The sequence below is a fragment of the Cricetulus griseus genome, chromosome 7, assembly GCF_003668045.3.
Source record: "Cricetulus griseus strain 17A/GY chromosome 7, alternate assembly CriGri-PICRH-1.0, whole genome shotgun sequence".
Taxonomy (NCBI): domain Eukaryota; kingdom Metazoa; phylum Chordata; class Mammalia; order Rodentia; family Cricetidae; genus Cricetulus; species Cricetulus griseus.
In genome coordinates this window covers 128,787,785-128,807,362 of record NC_048600.1, presented here as the reverse complement: position 1 = coordinate 128,807,362, position 19,578 = coordinate 128,787,785, and the positions used below count along the sequence as shown (strand labels likewise).

Sequence of the window (19,578 nt, the reverse complement as noted above, 5' to 3'; positions counted from 1 at the left end):
GGCCCCCGCTGGCTGCAGCCGGCTCTGCACCATGCACACACACTGTAAGCTCATACTCTTTCTTTATTCATGAGGACACTGAGGAACCAACCCTTCGTGTCTTTCACAAGTCACAGCTCCAGATATCAGATATATATTTTAGAGAAAGGGTCTCATGTAGCTCAGATTGGGCTTAAACTCCAGATCCTCCTGACTCTGCCTCCCTATCGCTGGGATTACAGGCACCGGCCACCACGGCTGGCTTGAGGTGGGCTTTCATTTACAGATCAGTTCAGAGTCCAGGGAAGGGGCATCTCCCCACCATCACCCCACCCCCACCCCCACCCCCGAGCCGCCACTTTCTGGTTCCAGATGAAGACCGTTACTGGAAATGAACAGCACATGGAGGGGCTGGCAAGGTGTTGGTGGCTCCTGTGGGCTGCTGCTTCTTCTGCAGGTACAGCCTCTGCTCCAAGATGGCTTTTTCTAACAAGGATAGATCCATCCCCTCCACACAGGTGAGCAGCCGGGCCTTCACCACAGGACCTCCATCTGAAAGACAGACCCCGAGGCCTCAGCAGTGACTTCCAAGAGCATCTGCAACACTCTACCGATGCTTGCTTCCGGGCATCCCCTGACTGATTCCTTCACTCCAGAGACACTTTGTCTCCAGGAGACCCAGGACTGTACTTCAGGTAGCAGGAAGTTGACCCTCCACATTCCAACTCCTGTGTCAATTCCTTTTTCTTCCAAAAGCCCAGCATTGAGGAAACACTGCTCTAAGGGAAAGCCTTCCTTGGCACCCTGGGACCAGCGTCATTGAAAACTGGAGTGACTGGCAGGGGTGGCGAATGCTTTTAATCCCAGCACCCGGGAGGCAGGGACTGTGAGTTCGGGGCCAGCCTGGTCTATAGAGCGAGTTCAAGGACAGGCTCCAAAGCTACAGAGAGAAATCCTGCTCAAAAAAAAAAACAAATAAGACAAAACAAAACAAAACAAAAAAAAAAGGAAGGAAGGAAGGAAGGAAGGAAGGAAGAAAGGAAGGAAGGAAGGAAGGAAGGAAGGAAGGAAGGAAGGAAGAAAATTGGAGTGAAGAGAAACCATGTTTGATAAATCCAAGGGGCTGAGGCCCAAGCAAGGCTGGTTTTATAGGGGTTAGTCACCCCACGCTGGGAAAGGTGGCTGGGGCCTGCTAGCAGCAGATGTAGGTGACAACCTGATATATGTCAGTCAATGTTCCTGTAATATCAAAACAGGAAAGACATTGATTATGGTGTCCACAACAGATGTTTAGAATTTTTTATTTTAAAAATATTTATTTATTTATTTATTTATTTTTTGCTGGGTAGCGGCGTTGGTGGTGGCACCGGCGACGGCAGCAGTGGTGGTGGCGCACGCCTTTAATCCCAATGCTCAGGAGGCAGAGGCAGGCAAGTCTCTGTAAATTCAAGGCCAGCCTGGTCTACAGAGCCAGTTCCAGGACAACCAAGGCTACACAGAGAAACTCTGTCTCTAAAGACAAAAAAAAAAAAAAAAAAAGTATGTTTGTTTTATGTGGATGACTGTTTGCCTACATGTACGTAGGTGTACAGGGGGCCTGCAGTACCCTGAGAGGGCAGGAGTGGGTATTGGATCCCCTGAAACTGGAGTTAAAGACACAGTTAGTTGTGAGACACTGTGAGTGCTGGAGATTGAACCCATGTCCTCTGGGAGAGCAGCAAGTGCTCTTAACTATTGAGCCATCTCTCCAGCCCCTATATTTAGTTATTTATGTTCTGATTTAGTTTATGTGCACGGATGTTTGGCCTGCATGCAGGTAACTGTATCATGCATGTTCCCGGTGCTCCCAGATGACAGAAGAGGGCATCAGATCCTCTGGAACCAGACTTAGGTATGGTTCTGAGCCACCGTGTGAGTGTCGGGAAGGGAACCAAGGTCCTCTGCAAAGGCAGTCAGTGCTCTGGATCTCAGAGCCATCTCTCCAGCCCCTACTTACTTTTAGACAGAGGTTAGTATAGTTCAGGCTGTCCTGAAATTTGCTATATATCCTAGGGTGACCCTGAACACGTGATCCTCTGCCTCTACCTCCCAAGTGCTGTGATTACAGGTGAATGTCACCATGCCTGGCTTAGAAAAAACTTCCTCTTGGGTTCTTACTGCTTCCCAGGAACTTCAGTGAATAAGCTCAATGTTCTATTTCTGACGATCTGAGATAACAGCTTTCTGGCTGAAGTCTCTCGCCTGACCTTTCTAGTCCAGGTCACTTACCTATGGAAGACAGTCTGCAGGCAGACCTCATCATCAAGCTTTTTAGGGTTCAGCCACCTGCACAGGTCGCCCATGGAAGACGGATTTGTCTGAGCCTCAGTTTCTAAGTGCTGAGCGCAGAGGTGGTGTTGCTCACAGAGGCCTCAGTGTGTGGCCCCAATGATGGGTGTTGGCTGCCGATTACCGACACTCAGAGGACTCTGGATGGAGGATTATCTATCTACACACGTCAATCAAACATTCATACCACTCCAAGAACCCTGGGGACACACTTAGTTCTAAAGAGCTTGTCGGATCGGCAAGAACAGAATCAGATGTTCACAATGTCAAAATGGAGGGCTGGGGGACTGGAGATGACTCAGTGGTTAAGAGCACTTGCTCTTCTTCTGAAGGACCTGAGTTCAATTCCTGACACTCATGCTGGGTGGCTCATAAACATCTCTAAATCCAAGTCTGGCTTCTGTGGCAACTCACACATATACACATATAACAATAAGTAACTAAAAACAAAACAAACAGCTGGGCGCTGTTGGCACATGTCTGTAGTACCAGTACTTGGGAGGCAGAGGCAGGCAGCTCTCTGTGAGTTTGAGGGTAGCCTGGTCTACAGAGCGAGTTCCAGGACAGCCAGGGCTACACAGACAGAGACATCCTGTCTGAAATCAAAATGAACCAAAACAAAACCAGAGGGCATGGAAGGGGTTTCTTGAGAGCCCTTCCTTAACATGAATGAGGTGATGATTTGGTTGTGAATGCCATGGAGAGTTACTGGAAGGAGGGATGGGAGATCCTAAACTCAAAACAGGATTCTATGTCAATTGTTCCCAAACTTCTGATGCGAACATTTTCTTAGAAATCTGCTTAAATTTCACAGAATCTTTAAAAAGTGTTTGTTGACATTATTTAGAGGAGTTAATAGCTTAAATTAGGTGTGTGTGTGTGTGTGTGTGTGTGTGTGTGTGTGTAGGCGTGTGCACAGGAGTGTGGGAGCCTCTGAAGGCCCAAGGAGAGTAGCTGCTCCCCTGGAGTTGAAGGTACAGGTGGGTGGCGGTGAGCTGTTGATGGGGATGCTGGCAACCAGGCTTGGATCCTCCAGAAGGGCATCCATCACTCTCAACTGCTGAGCCAGCTCTCATATCCCATTACTGTTATTTTTAAGTTTAAGTTATTTTAGTTGGCGTTACCTTTTACTGTATACTTGGGCAACACTTCACTGCATATAACAGAGTAAGGGAGCCACTGGTACACTCGGCCTGAGGCTGGCGGTCCAGGTGCTTCTGCCTGTTTAGGATGGAAATCGATATGGACCTGGACGACGCACATGATTAGAGGACGGCTGGCCGTGGCCTGGATGTTAACTGGGGTAGCTGATGTGAGGAAAACCGGGCATGACGGGGGCTTGCCTAGAATCTGAGCTCTTGGGAAGGTGTGGCTGAAGGAAAACCCCACCTGAAATAATAAACAGAGCACTTGTCGAGTGTGTGCAGGCCCAGAGTTTGACCTTCAACACTGCCAAAAATGAACATTAAAAACAATGACCAAAAAGAGGAACCGGAAGTTGGCTCAGTGGTTGAGAAGCACAAACTACCCTGGCAGAAGGCTGAGTTCAGTTCCCAGCACCCACAACCATGACTCCAGCTGCAGGGCCATCCAAGGCCTCTGGTTTCTATGGATACCTGCATATGTGTGCACATAACCTATGCATAGACAGAAACACACACACACACACTCTCTCTCTCTCTCTCTCTGACACACACACTGGAAAGCAGAGTAAATCTTCAGAAGGAAAAGGCAGGAAATGGAGGCTAGTTGGTATAGTACTTGCCTAGCACCAACTCAGCCTAGGGTTTGAGCCCCAGCACCACGTAAAGTGGACATGGTGGCACACACTTGTAATCCCAGCACTCGGGCGGTAGAGGATCCAGAGATAAGGTCATTCTTCAATACATAGCTACTTTGAGGGCAGTCTAGTGTACAAGAGAGACCATCTAAGGATAGTAAAAACATAACCATTTGCCTGGCATGCAGGAGGCCCATGGTTCAACTCCCAGCACACACACAATTGTCAAGTACCATGGCTGCCCTGCTGTGCACAGAGTACTAGGGCTCGCATGTGTACCCCTTAACGGTGGATGCTTGACTGCATCAGAGGTTGTCCTGGCACAGTCACCCCAAATCCCACCATGTTCTCATCCCCGCCCCACACACTCCTGTGTCCTATGTCCTTCCTTTTACACCCTCTGGTCTATGGTCTCTGTCTTCCAGAATGCTCCTAGCTTTTCGGGGTCAGGGGGACCTGGCTACAAGTTGACATCATCCAGACAAGCAAGTCCTCCTAGACAGGCTCCCACCCCACATTTCCCACAAAGGGTTCCAACCCCTACACTCCCCATACTCCTCACTCGGGCTCCCACCCCACACCCCACGCCACACCCCACGCCCCACGCTGATCCGGGAGGTGAGTCCAGAGTTCACCCACTGTGCAGGGGTCACATGACACGCCTGTCTCCTCCTTCCCACCGCTAACCAGTTACACCACTGTTCACCTCTGCCCCAGTTCTACCTCCCACACCCACCCCGCACCTTGGACTGGCTGTCCTGGAGTCAGCCGCCTCTACTGGAGAAACTTTGTTCTTCTCAGTATTTATCTATCGATTCACTCCCTCTGCACCCTACTTCAGCCCTGACAGGACTCGAGGATTTTCTCTCACCTTCTCTGGCCCCTCAGCTGGCACTAATCAGCCTTTGCCTTCTCAGCTTCCTGCCCGATGCCTTCCCTGGCCACACCCCCTGATGGGTGAGGAAGGCCACAGACCTCTGCATGTGGACTTCAAAGTCTTCCATCTCACTGAGCGGCTTCCCTCCATGTCCTGGTCAGCCTGGCCTCAGGCTCTGGGACAGCTATCCAGGCATTTACGAGGCTGTAACTCTCCTTCCTCATGCCCCGTCTCTCTTGCCTTTGTGCTGCCATGACTGAACTGTGCTCCCCTTCCCAGCTTTCTTTCTCTTTCCTGTTTTTAACTTTTTGAGGCATGGCCTTACCAAGATGCCCAGGCTGGTCTTGAACTCACTCTGTATCCCTGGCAGGGCCTTGAACTTCCTAGGTAGTTAGAATTACAGTCCTTCCCCACCAGACCCACTTGCTGCCAACTACTTGAGTATTTCAAAACAGCTAGCAGAGAGGATTTTTGAGTATCTCTCTCTCTCTCTCTCTCTCTCTCTCTCTCTCTCTCACACACACACACACACACACACACACACCTATAGAAATGGATGTGTCAGTTTGGCCCTTCGTTATCTATGGAGGGACTGAAATGTCACCTTGTGCCCTGTAATATGCATATACAATCACCATGTATCAATTAAACTTTTGTTGTTGTTTATTTTCCGAGACAGGGTTTCTCTGCTGCTTTGGAGCCTGTCCTGGAACTTGCTTGTAGACCAGGCTAACCAGTCTAGTCTTGAACTAACAGAAATCCACCTGTCTCTACCTCCTGAGTGCCAGGATCAAAAGCGTGTGCCACCATCTCCCAGCTTTACAGTAGTTTTTAAAAGAGGAGAAATGAGATTTGTGAGGTGGCAATTGTTATAGCCAATGAGGCTTTACCAAGTGTAATTATTGCTAATTACAAAGCCAGGACTCTTGGGCTGCGGGAAGGTGGCCAGAAACACCTCACTCCAGACAGGAACCCCTCAGGACCTTGGGTGGAGCTGGGAGGTGTCACCTCTTAGGAGCTGATCACACAGCTGGCATTGTTTCACACTAATCTCATGGCTGGCTCTACATGAGAAGTTAGAAAAGTCCCTCTAACTAACATCTCCTCTGACCTCAGGGCTTTCTACCTGGACACAGGGCACAGCACACGCTTGATGGACCTTTGCACCCAACAAGACTCACAGCAGGCTCAGGAAGGTTGAAAGCAGCCGCACAGTACACCCTTTGCCCAGGTGAGAGGGCAGGACAGACAGGCCATGCTCAGCCTACACAGGGCTCCACCCATTGCTCATCTTAATTCCTCACTCCAGATCACAGTGACCTGTACAAAATACTCAGAAAAATGCAGAAAAGGGTTATGGTGGTGCACGCCTTTAATCCCAGCACTCAGGAGGCAGAGGCAGGCGGATCTCTGTGAGTTTGAAGCCAGCCTGGTCTCCAGAGCGAGTTCCAGGACAGGTTCCAAAGCTACACAGAGAAACACTGTCTTAAAAAAACAAAAATAAATAAATAAATAAACAAAGTTATAAGAAAAAAAAATCGAACAGGAGCTGGGGAGCTAGCCTTACAGAGCACCGTGCCAGCACATTTATGCATGCTGGGGCAAACATGAGAGTGTGCACACATACAAATAAATTAGTTTTGTTCTTTAAAAGATAAAAGGCCCTTTGTACCTCCTCTCATTCTCTCCCAAACCAATTATGAGGGCAGGAACTCTGACCTTCAAATCTTAAATCTGAATGAGATGAACTTTTATTAAATCCAATGTAATTAAGACCAGCCATTTAATTAATGGATTTAATTGATGTATTTTATCCAGAGCTATAACCCACCAGGGATTTTTAAAAAGAATTTATTTCTAATTGTGTTTGTGTGTGAGCACACGAGTGTGAATGGACGTGAGTGAGGTGACTGACGGCAGAAACCAGAAGAGCCGGTCAGAAGGCAGCTGTGACTATCAGACGTGGGTGCTGGAAAACAAACCCAGGTCCTCTGCAAGAGCAGCAAGTGCCCTTAACCACTGAGCCATCTCTCCAGCCCGTGGAATTTTAAAAGTATAAATTAAAGAGACATAAGTGTACTAAGCATAGTAGTCCATGCTGCTAATCTTAACCCTTCTGGAAGAGTCAGAATGATCAAGTATGATAATCAGAATGAGGCCACAGGCCAGCCTGCTCTACACAGCAAATTCCAGGACAGCCTGGGTTACATAGACCTATCTCAAAACACAAACAATTAAAAAGCTAAGGAACAATCTTATCAGGATGGGTCTATAATTCTAGCACGTGGGAGGCTAAGGAAGAAGGCCTACTGTGGGTTCAAGGCCAGCCTGGCCTACAATGCAATAAATTCCAGTCAATCTGAGATATGGAATAATATCCTGTCTCAAAATAAATAAATACCCAAATTAACAAATTAATTTTTAAAATGCTAAGGAAAGTCCAAAAATTTAACTGGTTGTAGTTTCACAGATGTGAAATCCTAGTACTTGGGAGTCAGAGGCAGGAAGATCACAAATTCCAGGCCAGCCTGGGCTACATAAAGAGAGTCTCTGTCCCAAAGCAAAGAAAAGGTGGGGACAAGTTTCACTTCATAGCTGGGCCTGATGGTACATGCATGTCATCCCAGCATGAGGAGGCAGAGGCAGGAGGACTACAAGTTTTTGGTTTTAGATATATTTATTTTATGTGAATGAGTGTTTGCATGTATGTCTGCACACTGTGTGCAAGCCTTGTGCCTACAGAGGTCAGACAAGCCTGTCACATCCCCTGAAACTGGAGCTGTGGACTGTTGTGAATGGCTGTGTGGGCACTGGGAATATGTACCATTAACAGCCATGGCCATCTATTTGCAGGAATGACAAATGCTCTTAACTGATGAGCCATTCTTCCAGCTCCAAACACAAGTTTAAGGCCAGCCTTGGCTATACTGCTGATTTGAGGCCAGCCCAGGATATATAAGATCCTGTCTCAAACAGCAACAACAACAACACACACACACACTAACAAATTTTAAATGGCTTTTAAAAACTTAAAAACAACCCAACACAGACATAAAGTATAGTGTGATGTCGACACTTCTGGAAACCACCTCCCCCACCCCAAACACCCCAGCTGAAGCTGCCTACTGCCTCCTGGCAGTGGATGCTGTACTGTCTTCTCACTTATAATAATATTCTATGTGTGTGGTGTTTATATGTCTGTACATTACATACATGTAGTATCCACAGAGGCCAAATGAGGCTGTCAGATCTCCTGAGCCCGGGCTATAGATGGTTGTGAGGCCCCGTGTGGGTGCAGAGAATTGCAAGAACAGGTACTCTCAACTGATAACCTGTCTCCCCAGCCCCCTATTCTGTCTATTTAAATAAAGCTTCTACTACTTGCCTGCCCAGAGAGAAGAGGTGGACAGACAAACTACCAACTACACCAGTCAAGTCTGGCATCACACCCCCTGCAGGGCCAATTACCCAGAAGGCTGAGGCAAGAGGGTCAGTTGAACTCAGGGTGGAACCAGACAGTACACTATAATGAGACATATTCTCCAATAAAACAAAGTGGAAAGTACTGGAGGGGCATGTGCCAGGTTAGTAACAGTAACTGCCTTGGGGTAGGATTGAAAGTGACCTTTTCCTCTTTCTTTCTTTTTCCCCTCCCTCCATCTCTGCACTGTTGGCGGCTAAGCAGGGCCTTACACATGCCAGGCGAGTGTTCCACTACCGAGCTATAGCCTCAGCCCAGTCCCTGTTTGTTTTACTACTTAAATTCTCTAAAATGAACACACATTCCTGTGATAACAGGGTTAGGGGAGCAAATCATAACAGAAGTCGAGGAAATACCACCCACACACATAAAATGGATGACATGGATAGGCAACCCGTGCCTCCCTCCGGAGTACAGAAAAGTCATTGTCCCTTCTCTATGACCTGGGAGCTCAGCTTGCTCAACTCTTTTTTTCTTTAAAGCTGGGTCTGGAACCCAGGACTGATGCACGCTGGGTATCTATCACTTAACCGTACTCCCACCTTGCTTCCAATTCTTCATGGCAGGTGGACTGTTGTTCCAGACTGTTTTTATTCCTCCCCTGGTGTTTTATGTCTCTTCCCTTGACTTCCTGGCCTGTTATTACAGCCCCATCTTCTCTTGAGTTTGGCTTTTATGAAGTAGCCATAAGACATAGATTAGCCCTTAATCTGGCATATTAGGTGGGCATATTAGGAAAGCTCTAAGCCAACTACATCACACACAGACACTCAGAAATCTGTGATTCTCTTTTGTCACTCCATGGTGGCATCTCTTCACTGTCCTTTCTGAGATGGCATCACATGGCTGGTGCCTTACAGTCCAGTCACACCTGTTTCTCAAGAGTCCTTGACCTCGTGGGCTGCTCTGTAAACAATGGTGATCCCACTAGGTCACAGGACGGCTTCAATCCATTCTCCTCTTTTTTTTTTTTCTTTGTGAGTTGGCTTCTGTATGTCAAGGCACATGTGTGGACATCAGAAGAAAACCTTGAGAGTCAGTCCTCATCTCCACCTTGTTTGAGGCGAGGTCTCATGCTCACCAATGCATATACCAGTCTGTTCTCTGCTCCCTGTCTCCCTGTTAGGGACACTGGAACCAGATACCTATTGAGTTTCATTGTGTTCTGGGGACCTGAACTCAGGTCCCCACATTTTTGTGGCAAACACTTTACCCACTGAGCCCACATTTCCCTAGTTCTATTGTTTTGTTTTTGTTTGAGACAGGATTTTTTTCTATGTAGACCAGGCTGGCCTGGAACTCACAGAGTGCTGAGATTACAGGGGTGTGTCCCAGACCCAGTGCATTGATTTACATAAAGACACCCCAGCTCAGGAGACGGAGTGATGCAGGTTGTAGAGAGAACAGCTCACCCTCCTCATGCTCCAGCTCCCCCAGAACCATGTACAGGAAGTCCACATGTGGCTCAAATGGCTCCACCAGCTTGGTGCAGACTCGCAGCTGACACTGATCAGACGTGTACCGTGCTGTCAGGGTGGCAAGGGAGCGTGTCATGTCGTAGAAGCACAACCTGGAGGGCAGAGGAAGTGTGAGCATTTGTACTCAAAGATAAGCTACCACCAAGCTTCATAGAGGAGGCCGGCAAATCCATGGGAGCCCATGATTGGCCTCAGTGTGATCCAAAAATAGATTATAAGCCACAGACTGGAACAAGTATCTCCCACTACCTTATAGGTGGGAGGTGACTGCCTGGCAATTTTCTTACTTTTGTTTTGAATTTTGTCAATTTTATTTTGAGACAAGGTCTGGCTATGCATCCCTGGCTGGTTCTGGAACTCAACATGTAAACCAAGCTGGCCCTGAACTCACAGAAATCCACCTGCCTCTGCTTCCGAGTGCTGGAATTAAAGGCTAAAGGCGTGCGCCATTGTGCCCAGCTTATTTTTTTCTTTTGTGAGACAGCACATTGCCAAGCTTCCCAAGCAGGCCATCAACCTGAGATCCTTCTGCGCCAGCCTCCCAAGCTAAAATGTGTGTCACCATGCTTAGCATCACTTTATTTTCAGGTGATCTGTGACATAACAATATACAAATAACAGTATATATGTGTATACCCACATCCACCAGTCATCACTCGCATATACACATGAGAAAGTAAACAGGTCAAAAAATTATCAATGGTTCTCTGGACAATAGTACCACATATATATATATATTTTTTTCTTTATTCCTTTGTGGGTTATTTGTATTAAAACAAATAATATGACCAGGCATGGTGGTGTACACCTTTAGTCCCAGTACTCAGTAAGCAGAGGCAGGCAAATCTCTATGAGTTTAAGGTCAGCCTGGTCTAGATGGCTCATTCCAGGCCAGCTGGGGCTACACAGTGAGAGTTTATAATTAGACAAAATTATATTAAAACCATTTTCATTGAGTTTCTTTGGAGGGGAGATATTTAATCACCACTGCCACATGAAGGAATGACCATTCCTTTTTTTTTTTTTTTTTGTTTTTTTTGTTTTTGAGACAGCGTTTCTCTGTGTAGCTTTGGAGCCTATCCTGGCACTCGCTCTGTAGATCAGGCTGGCCTCGAACTCACAGAGATCCGCCTGCCTCTGCCTCCCATGTGCTGGGATTAAAGGGGTGCGCCACCACCGCCCGGCTGGGATGACCATTCTTACCTGCCAAATGTTCGCAGTGTGCTTCCGTCAGGAACTTGGCCATCACTGACTTCCCAGGGGAAGTAATAGGTCCCAGGTTTCGGCAGCATTGATGACACCAGGAACCAAATAGTTGGGATGGAGTTTTGAAGATTCCTGATAAACGACCATAAGACACGAGAGACCTGCCATGTCTGGAAGACTAGCTCCAGCAGGAAGGGTTGTAAAAGTCTTTGATACAGTATGATCTCACACGTTCTCACAAGCCTGCATCACACACTGACACACAATCGCATTAAACATAAAGCTACAGGGGAGCACTGTTTCCACGGCAATCACCATTCTCTCAATTATATAGGGCAGAGGTCTATAAAGAAACACATTAGTCAGGTGTGGTGGTGCACACCTTTAATCCCAGCACTCAGGAGGCAGAGGCATGTGAATCTCTTGAGTCTGAGGCCAGCCTAGTCTACATAATGAGTTCCAGGACAGAAGGGTTACACAGAGAAACCTTGTCTCAAACATGCTCCCCACAAAAGATGCACTTATGGACTTCATCTTTGTGGGCTAGAGGGTCTCTACTGATGTTCATGTCAGTCACCTCATTTTTCTTTTCTTTCTTACTTTCTTTCTTTCTTTCTTTCTTTCTTTCTTTCTTTCTTTCTTTCTTTCTTTCTTTCTTTCTTTTTGAGACAGGGTTTCTTTGTGTTGCCCTGGCTGTCCTTTGAACTCACTCTGGAGACCAGGCTGGCCTCGGAACTCAGAGAGATTCTCCTGCCTCTGCCTCCTGAGTGCTGGGATTAAAGGCCTGAGCCACCACTGCCTGGTTTCTCATTTTTATTTTATGTGTGTGAGTGTTTTGCCTGCATGTATGTCTGTCCACACATATGAGCAGTGCCCGAGGAAGCTGGAAGAGGGTGAAGGATCTGCTGACATTTGTGAGCCGCCATGTGGGTGCTGGGAGTTGAACCTGGGTCCTCTGGAAGAGCAGCCAGAACTTTTAACTGCTGAGCCATCTCTCCAGCTCCTGCCATTTGAGAAAAGCCATAGATAAAACAAAAACAAAGGAGCCTGGCCATTCTAATCAAACCCTGTCTACAGGCTGGTGACCTTGGCAGCCTGTGCCTTTCATCCAAGCGTCATGTCTACAGCTAGTAGCAGGGTGTAACTCAGTTGGTAAGACTGCTGCCTAGCGTGGCTTGGATCCCCAGTCCTGCAGACACCGGAAGAAATCCACCCCAGAACTCCTTTTTAAAGTTATTTTTAAATGTGTATGGGTGTCTGGCTTGCATGTCTGTCTGTGCACCTTGTATGCCTGGTGCCTAAGGAGTTACAGATGTCTGTGAGCCAAGTGCTGGGAACCTGGGCCCTCTTCAAGAATAGTAAGAGTTCTTAATCACTGAGCTATCTCTCTAGCCCTTTATTTTCAGTTTTTAAAAAAAGGTTTTATTTTTACTTATGTGTGTATGTGTGTACGCATGCCTAGCAGGCTAGAAGAGAGTGTCAGTCCCCTGGGACTAGAGTTTTGGGCAGCTGTGAGCCGCTGACATGGGTGGTGGGAACTGAACGGGGGCCTCTGCCAGAGCAGCAAGTGCTCTGCTCTTAGCCACCGAGCAGTCTCTCCAGCCTGTGGACACTTTCTTTTATTGACTGGGTTCCATTCTGTGACCCTGGCTGGCTTCTCACTCTCCTCCTCCCGACCCCGCTTCCCAACTGCTGGCGTTTAGAGTGTGTGCGGCTGTATAAGCTCTGTGGACATTCTGATCTCAGACTCCTTGCTTTCACAGATGAGCCTGTCATTACTCAAGTCACTCTGCAGCATTCTACTGCAACAGCCCCCAGCAGGTAACATAACATCACTTATGATGCTAGATTGGATTCCAGATGAGTGAAACCTCTGGTAAAGGAGAGTAACCATGGACAACAGTAAAGCCGTGGAAAGGAATGTGGATTCAATTATCTTAACCGTAATCATCCTGTTAAATGTCCTCATTTTTTGGAAATTCTTAAATATTGATAAGTAAAGACTTCCACAAAGTTTCCTCAAAGAGATCCAAAAGAGAATGAACAAACAAAGCTGACCTGCAGGTGACGGCAGCAACTGTGACAAACTTTAACTGGAGAATCTGGGGGAAAGGGGAATTGCTTCTTTATTCCCCTATCGTGACTCCTGGGTGTTCAGAAATGAAAATTCACACGTGATGGTCAGACCACAGGACTTCCTGTAAGTGGTATGAAAGGCAACCTCTCACTACAGCCAACAGAACACCGTCTTAGGTTGGCCCATGGTGCCACACTGGATGGCAATGGTCTAGCTCTACCTTAATTTCCCTTCCCCTTTCCTCTGCCTCACGATCAACTGAGGGGCTGTGGCTGAGCTTTTCCTGATTCTCAAATCAGGTTTTATTCTGTTAGTTTTAGACAAAAACCATGCATCTCTAGTTGGCCTGCAACCCACAATCTTATGTAGTAGACCAGGCTGCCCTGCAATCCACAACCTTTTTTAGTAGACCAGGCTGACCTTGAACTTACAGAGCTCACCCTGCCTCTGATGCCTGACAAGTCTTACTGTGGGTGTAAGTGCAGGCATATGCCTGTCATAGCACGCAGTGTACGTCAGAAGACAATCTTGTGGAGTTGGCTCTCCTCTTTCAAAACCTTTGTGTGGGTTCTGGGAACTGACCTCAGGCCTGTAGGCTTGCATCTTCAGGAAGGAAGAACCTTTACCCACTGAGCCATCTCGTCAGCCCAACCGAAAGTTTTTCCTTTCCAGACCTTACGTGGCTGTTTCTTCTCTTCCAGGTCCCTTGTAGTTCAGATACTTTCATATATCTCTTTGACAGCAGGGTCTTCCTCCTCTACCTCTAAAATAGCGTCCTCTGCAGCCCTGTTCACTCTGTACCTCCACAATGACTCATTTCATTCACTGCAGTTTACTAAATAATCAGATTTCAAATAGTTTGGTCTGTTTTCTTGTGTTGGTCACCAGTTTATCATCCCACGAGGCAGGAATCCTGATAACTATGTTCTTTGCATCTACCAGTTTCTGGGACATTATTAAATATGAATGGATGAACAGATCCATGAAGAGGATGAAAATTAAAACCACCCACCGCATACTTGCTGGGCACTGAGCTAAAGACATACCTTACTATATTCACGTGAATGTAAACCTGCCAGAATTCTGCCTTCATCAGCATTTCTAGCTCTGCCTGGACTGTCCACCCAGGTGAATGGCTTCAACATTAACTGCCGGTCTGCCCTCTGAGGTTATCTGAATCCCTCACCATGTCATTCCCTATTTTGTTGTTGTTTTGAGACAGGGTCTCACTATGTAGCTTGATTGGCTTGGAAATCACTATATAGACCAAGATGGCTTAGAAGTGACAGATATCCACCTGTCTCTGCCTCCTGAGGGCTGGGATTAAGAGTCACCGCCACACCCAACCTGTACTGTACTATATCAACGCTATTTGCTGATGATATGATAGTATACATAAGTGACCCCAAAAATTCTACTAGGGAACTCTTACAACTGATAAACACCTTCAGTAATGTAGCCAGATACAAGATTAACTAAAAAAACAGTAGTCCTCCTATATATAGATGATAAATGGGCTGAGAAAGAAATCAGAGAAGCAACACCCTTCACAATAGCCACAAACAACATAAAATATCTGGAATAACTCTAACCAAATAAGTGAAAGACCTGTATGACAAGAACTTTAAGTCTTTGAAGAACAAAATTGAAGAGGATATCAGAAAATGGAAAGATCTCCCATGCTCTTGGATAGGTAGGATCAGCATAGTAAAAATGTCAATCTTACCAAAAGCAATCTACAGATTCAATGCAATCCCCATCAAAATCCCAACACAATTTTTTCACAGACCTTGACAGAACAATACTCAGCTTCACATGGAAAAACAGAAAACCCTGGATAGCCAAACCAATCCTGTACAATAAAGGATAAAGGATCATCTGGGGGCATCACCATCCCTGACTTCAAGCTCTACTATGGAGCTATAGTAATGTCCAAATGGATCAAAGACCTCAACATAAATCCAACCACACTGAACCTCATAGAAGAGAAAGTGGGAAGTAGCCTTGAACACATTGGCACAGGAAACTCCTTTTGAAATAAAACACCAGTAGCACAGGCACTGGGAGCAACAACGGCTGTGTAAATGGGATCTACTGAAACTGAGAGGCTTCAGGCAAAGGACATGGTGAACAAGACAAAACAGCAGTCTACACAATGGGAAAAGATCTCCTCCTACTACACATGTGACAGAGGGCTGATCTTCAAAATATCAAAGAACTCAAGAAACCAGACACCAAAATACCAAATAATCCAATTTAAAAATGGGCTGGAGATCTAAACAGAGAACTCTCAACAGAGCAATCTTAAATGGCCAAAAAGATGTTTAAGGAATTGCTCAACATCCTTAGCCATCAGGGAAATGCAAACAACTCTGAGACACCATCTTACACCTGTCAGAATGGCTAAGATCAAAAACAGATGACAGCTGATGTCAGAGAGGATGTGGAGTAAAGGGAACACTCCTGCGATGCTGGTGGGAGTGCAAACTTGTACCACTGTTTGGACATCAGTACAGTGTTTTCTCAGAAAATTGGGAATCAATCTACCTCATGAAGCAGCAATACCACTTTTGGGCATATACCTGAAGGATGCACACTCACACAAGAAAATTTGCTCAACTATGTTCATAGCAGCTTCATTCGTAATAGCCAGAACCTAGAAACAACCTAGATGCCCCTCAACCGAAGAATGGATTTAAAAAAAAGTGGTATATTTACACAATGGAGTACTATTCAGTAGTTAAAAAAACAATAACATCTTGAAATTTGCAGGGAAATGGATGGAATTATAAAAAAAAAAAACTTCCTGAGAGAGGTAACCCAGATCCAGAAAGACAAATATGGTATGTACTCACTCATAAGTGGACATTAGACACAAAGCAAAGGACAACCAGCCTAAAATCCACAACCCCAGAGGAGCTAGACAACAAAGAGAACCCTAAGAGAGACATACATAAATCCATCTAGGAACCGGAAAAAGACCAGATCCTCTGAGTAAATTGGGAGCATTTGAGTTAGAGGTGAGGGTAGAAGGGGAGAGGAGGGAAGGGGAGAGTGGAGGAGAACACGAAGAAACTGGATGGTTGAGTTGGGGGAAGGACAGAGAGGGAGAGCAAGGAAAAAAATATCTTGACAGAGGGAGCCATTATGGGATTATCGAGAAACCTGGCACTAAGGAAATTCCCAGGAATACACAGGATGACCCCAGATAAAACTAAGCAATAGTGGAGAGGGTGCCTGAACTGGCCTTCCCCTAAAATCAGATTGAGGACTACCTTGTTATCATAGAACCTTCATCCAGTAACTGATGGAAACAGATGCAGAAATCCACAACTAACCACTAGGCAGAGCTCCTGGAGTCCAGTCCAAGAGAGGGACAAGCAATAATATGGGCAAAGGGATCGCGACCATGATGGGGATACCCATAGAAACAGCTGACCCAGGCTAGTAGGTGCTCACTGACTCTGGACTGACAGCTGGGGAACCTTCATAGAATTGAACTAGGCCCCCTGAATGCAAGTGACAGTAGATGGCGTGGGCAGTTTGTGGGCCACTGTCAGTGGGACCAGGACTAGTGCATGAACTGGCTTTTTGGAACCCATTTCCTATGGAGAGATACCTTGCTCAGTCTAGACACAGGCAGAAGGGCCTTGGTCCCGCCTCAACTCAGTGATGCGACAGACTTTGTTGACACCCTATAGGAGGCTTTACCCTCTTTGAGGAGCAGATGGGGGAAAGGTGGGAGGAGGGAGGGGGAACTGAGATTGGTATGTAACATTTTTTTAAAAGGTGAAAGAAAAAAACAAAAGGATTGACAATCAGTAAATCAACATCCAAAACATGGCAAGAAAGAAAGAAAGGAAGGAAGGAAGGAAGGGAGGAAGGGAGGGAGGGAGGGAGGGAGGGAGGGAGAACGAAAGAAAGAAAGAAAGAAAGAAAGAAAGAAAGAAAGAAAGAAAGAAAGAAAGAAAGAGAGAGAGAGAAAGGCAGGCAGGCAGGTAGGCTACCTTAAACCAAATTAACAGTTCTCTGCAACTCAGGTGGGCCTTGAACTTGTGATCCTCCTGCCTCAGCCTCCTGAGTAGCTGAGATTCCAGGCCAACAGGCCAGGTCAAATTTCCAGTTGTCACTAAGTTTGACCAGACCTTCTGAGACACTGCCAAAGGTTTGCCATGCAGTTGCCCTTTACCCCATTAAGCAATAACCTCAATCTCAGTTTTATCTCATCAATAGTTTGTGCTGATTGTATTTGGGATACAAGCTTTTGATAAGAGAAATACAATTCACAATAACCAAACTAAATAATGTCTCAGTGCCAGGGGAGTGTTTTTGAAAACAACCTCAGTAACAGAGCCTTACTCAGACATATTGGAGCCTGAGCCAAAGGTACAATCAGCAACAATGATACAGTCTTTATTTAAATTTTTAGTATTTTGCTTATTTTCTCTTTTGAATTTATAAATATTGTGGGATTGGGGATGTAGCTCAGGGGTCCATCTCCTGTACCAAGAAAAAAAAGTGCATTAAAATATTGAATTTGGCTGGGCGTTGGTGGCACACACCTTTAATCCCAGCACTCGGAAGGCACAGGCAGGTGGATCTCTGTGAGTTCCAGGCCAGCCTGGTCTCCAGAGTGAGTGCCAGGATGGGCTCCAAAAGCTACACAGAGAAACCTGTCTCAAAAAAAAATTTTTGAATTTGGGGGCTTCCTTAAATTTTGCATTCAAGATAAACTCTTCATTCATGTTGTCCACTTGAGGTAATAATGTTAATGTAAATGGGTCTTAAATACATTATTACAAGGGCAAGTTAGAGATAACAAACTGTAGCTCTCTCTTGTGGCGTCAAGTCAAAACACGGATAAATCAAATGAAGAAAGTGCATTTTACTAAGCACTTAAAGACTTTTTGAAACAGGTCATCACAGGCCAGGGTGCCCTCAAACTCTACACAGCTGAGGGATTACAAACCTGTGCCACTGTGCCCAGTCTATGTGGTGCTTGGGGATCAAATCCTGGGCTTCGTGCATGCTAGACAAGCTCTCTAGTAACCTGCGTCTCCTGTTTGTTTTGTTCTTTTCTTTCTTTTTTAAAGAACACATATTCTCCTCTTATATTTCCCAAGTGACTTAATCTCTCTCTCTCTCTCTCTCTCTCTCTCTCTCTCTCTCTCTCTCTCTCTCTCTCTCTCTCTCTCTCTCTCTCTCTCTCTCATTTGCACTGGTGCTTTGCCCACATGCATGTCTGTGTGAGGGTGTCTGATCTTGGAGTTACAGACAGTTGTGCACTGCCATGTGGGTACTGGGAATCGAACCAGAGTCTTCTGCAAGAGCAGCCAGGACTCCTAAATACTGAGCCATCTCTCCAGCCCCATGTTTGTTAATGTTGTTGTGTTTTGTTTCTTTATTTTGCTTTTGCAAGACAGGGTTTCTCTGTGTAACTCTGGCTGTCCTGGAACTCACAATGGGTTGCCTTGAACTCTCCCCGAGTGCTGGGATTAAAGGCATGCGCCAACATGCCCGGCAATTTAGCGCTTTTTATAGAACAAGAACTAAAAAAACCGAATTGGTGAAAACTAGCTGTCTCTGAGGCTAAGGAACTCTTTGTCATAAATCGTACGCTGGAGCCTCTTAGGCATGTGTACATTTACGTTTTCGATGACGATGATAATGATAACACAAACCAAAGTCTGGGTTTCAAAACCAGGAGGAAAACGTCTAGGATGATAACATGTAGAGAAGCACGTCCTGATCGCTTTAAATCAATGGACACTGCATCAGCCGGGCAGCCTCGCAAGAGCCAGGCCCGTGCCATGCAGCCCACGCCTCTAGGGTCAAGTCGCCAGTATTTTTAACCGACGGTAACGAACCTTCTCCCGAACGTGACCCTTGTCCCAGTCCCCTTTTGCTCCGATTTGGGTGGGTTCCAGTAAAACCAAAATCTTTCCTCTACTGGCCTTCTCGGCGCAGCCTAGGCCCTTATCACCCATGCCCCTCCTCGTTTCCGGGGAGTGTTATAGCGAGGGGACCCCAACGCTGGAACCAGGTGAGCCCCACAGCGCAGGCGCAATCCCGCCCCTCAGGGCCCCCGGCCAATCCGTCGCGCGCATCTCCGGGCTTCCCAGTTCCTCCTTTCGGCCCGGAGAGATGACGTGAGCCGGGAGGAGCGACGCCCGCAGGCGCCCCAGTCCCCTTCCTGCCCCGCCGCGCTGTCCTCACCTTCTCCCTTGGTCTCCTTGGCGGGGAGCCGCTCGGGGCCGTCCCCTGGCTCGCAGCAGGGGATTCGTCCGTCCGGCGGGGCGGACCCGGCGTCCGGGACCGCAGCGGGTCACGCGGGGAGTGGCGGCGGGACGGGGCGTGCCCGAGCGGCGGGCG

The 19,578-nt window shown here is 46.8% G+C and overlaps 1 protein-coding gene across 1 annotated transcript; it reads right to left on the bottom strand.

Moving 5' to 3' along the window:
- Positions 1–45: 45 nt before the first annotated feature.
- On the bottom strand, positions 46–19,576 carry Ten1 (TEN1 subunit of CST complex). Its single transcript, XM_035447249.1, is given in 5 exon segments — positions 46–373; positions 375–531; positions 9,858–10,015; positions 11,127–11,261; positions 19,423–19,576. Coding segments are annotated over 4 exon segments (474 nt in total). The 5' UTR covers positions 11,216–11,261; positions 19,423–19,576; the 3' UTR covers positions 46–303.
- Between the last annotated feature and the right edge of the window lie 2 nt (positions 19,577–19,578).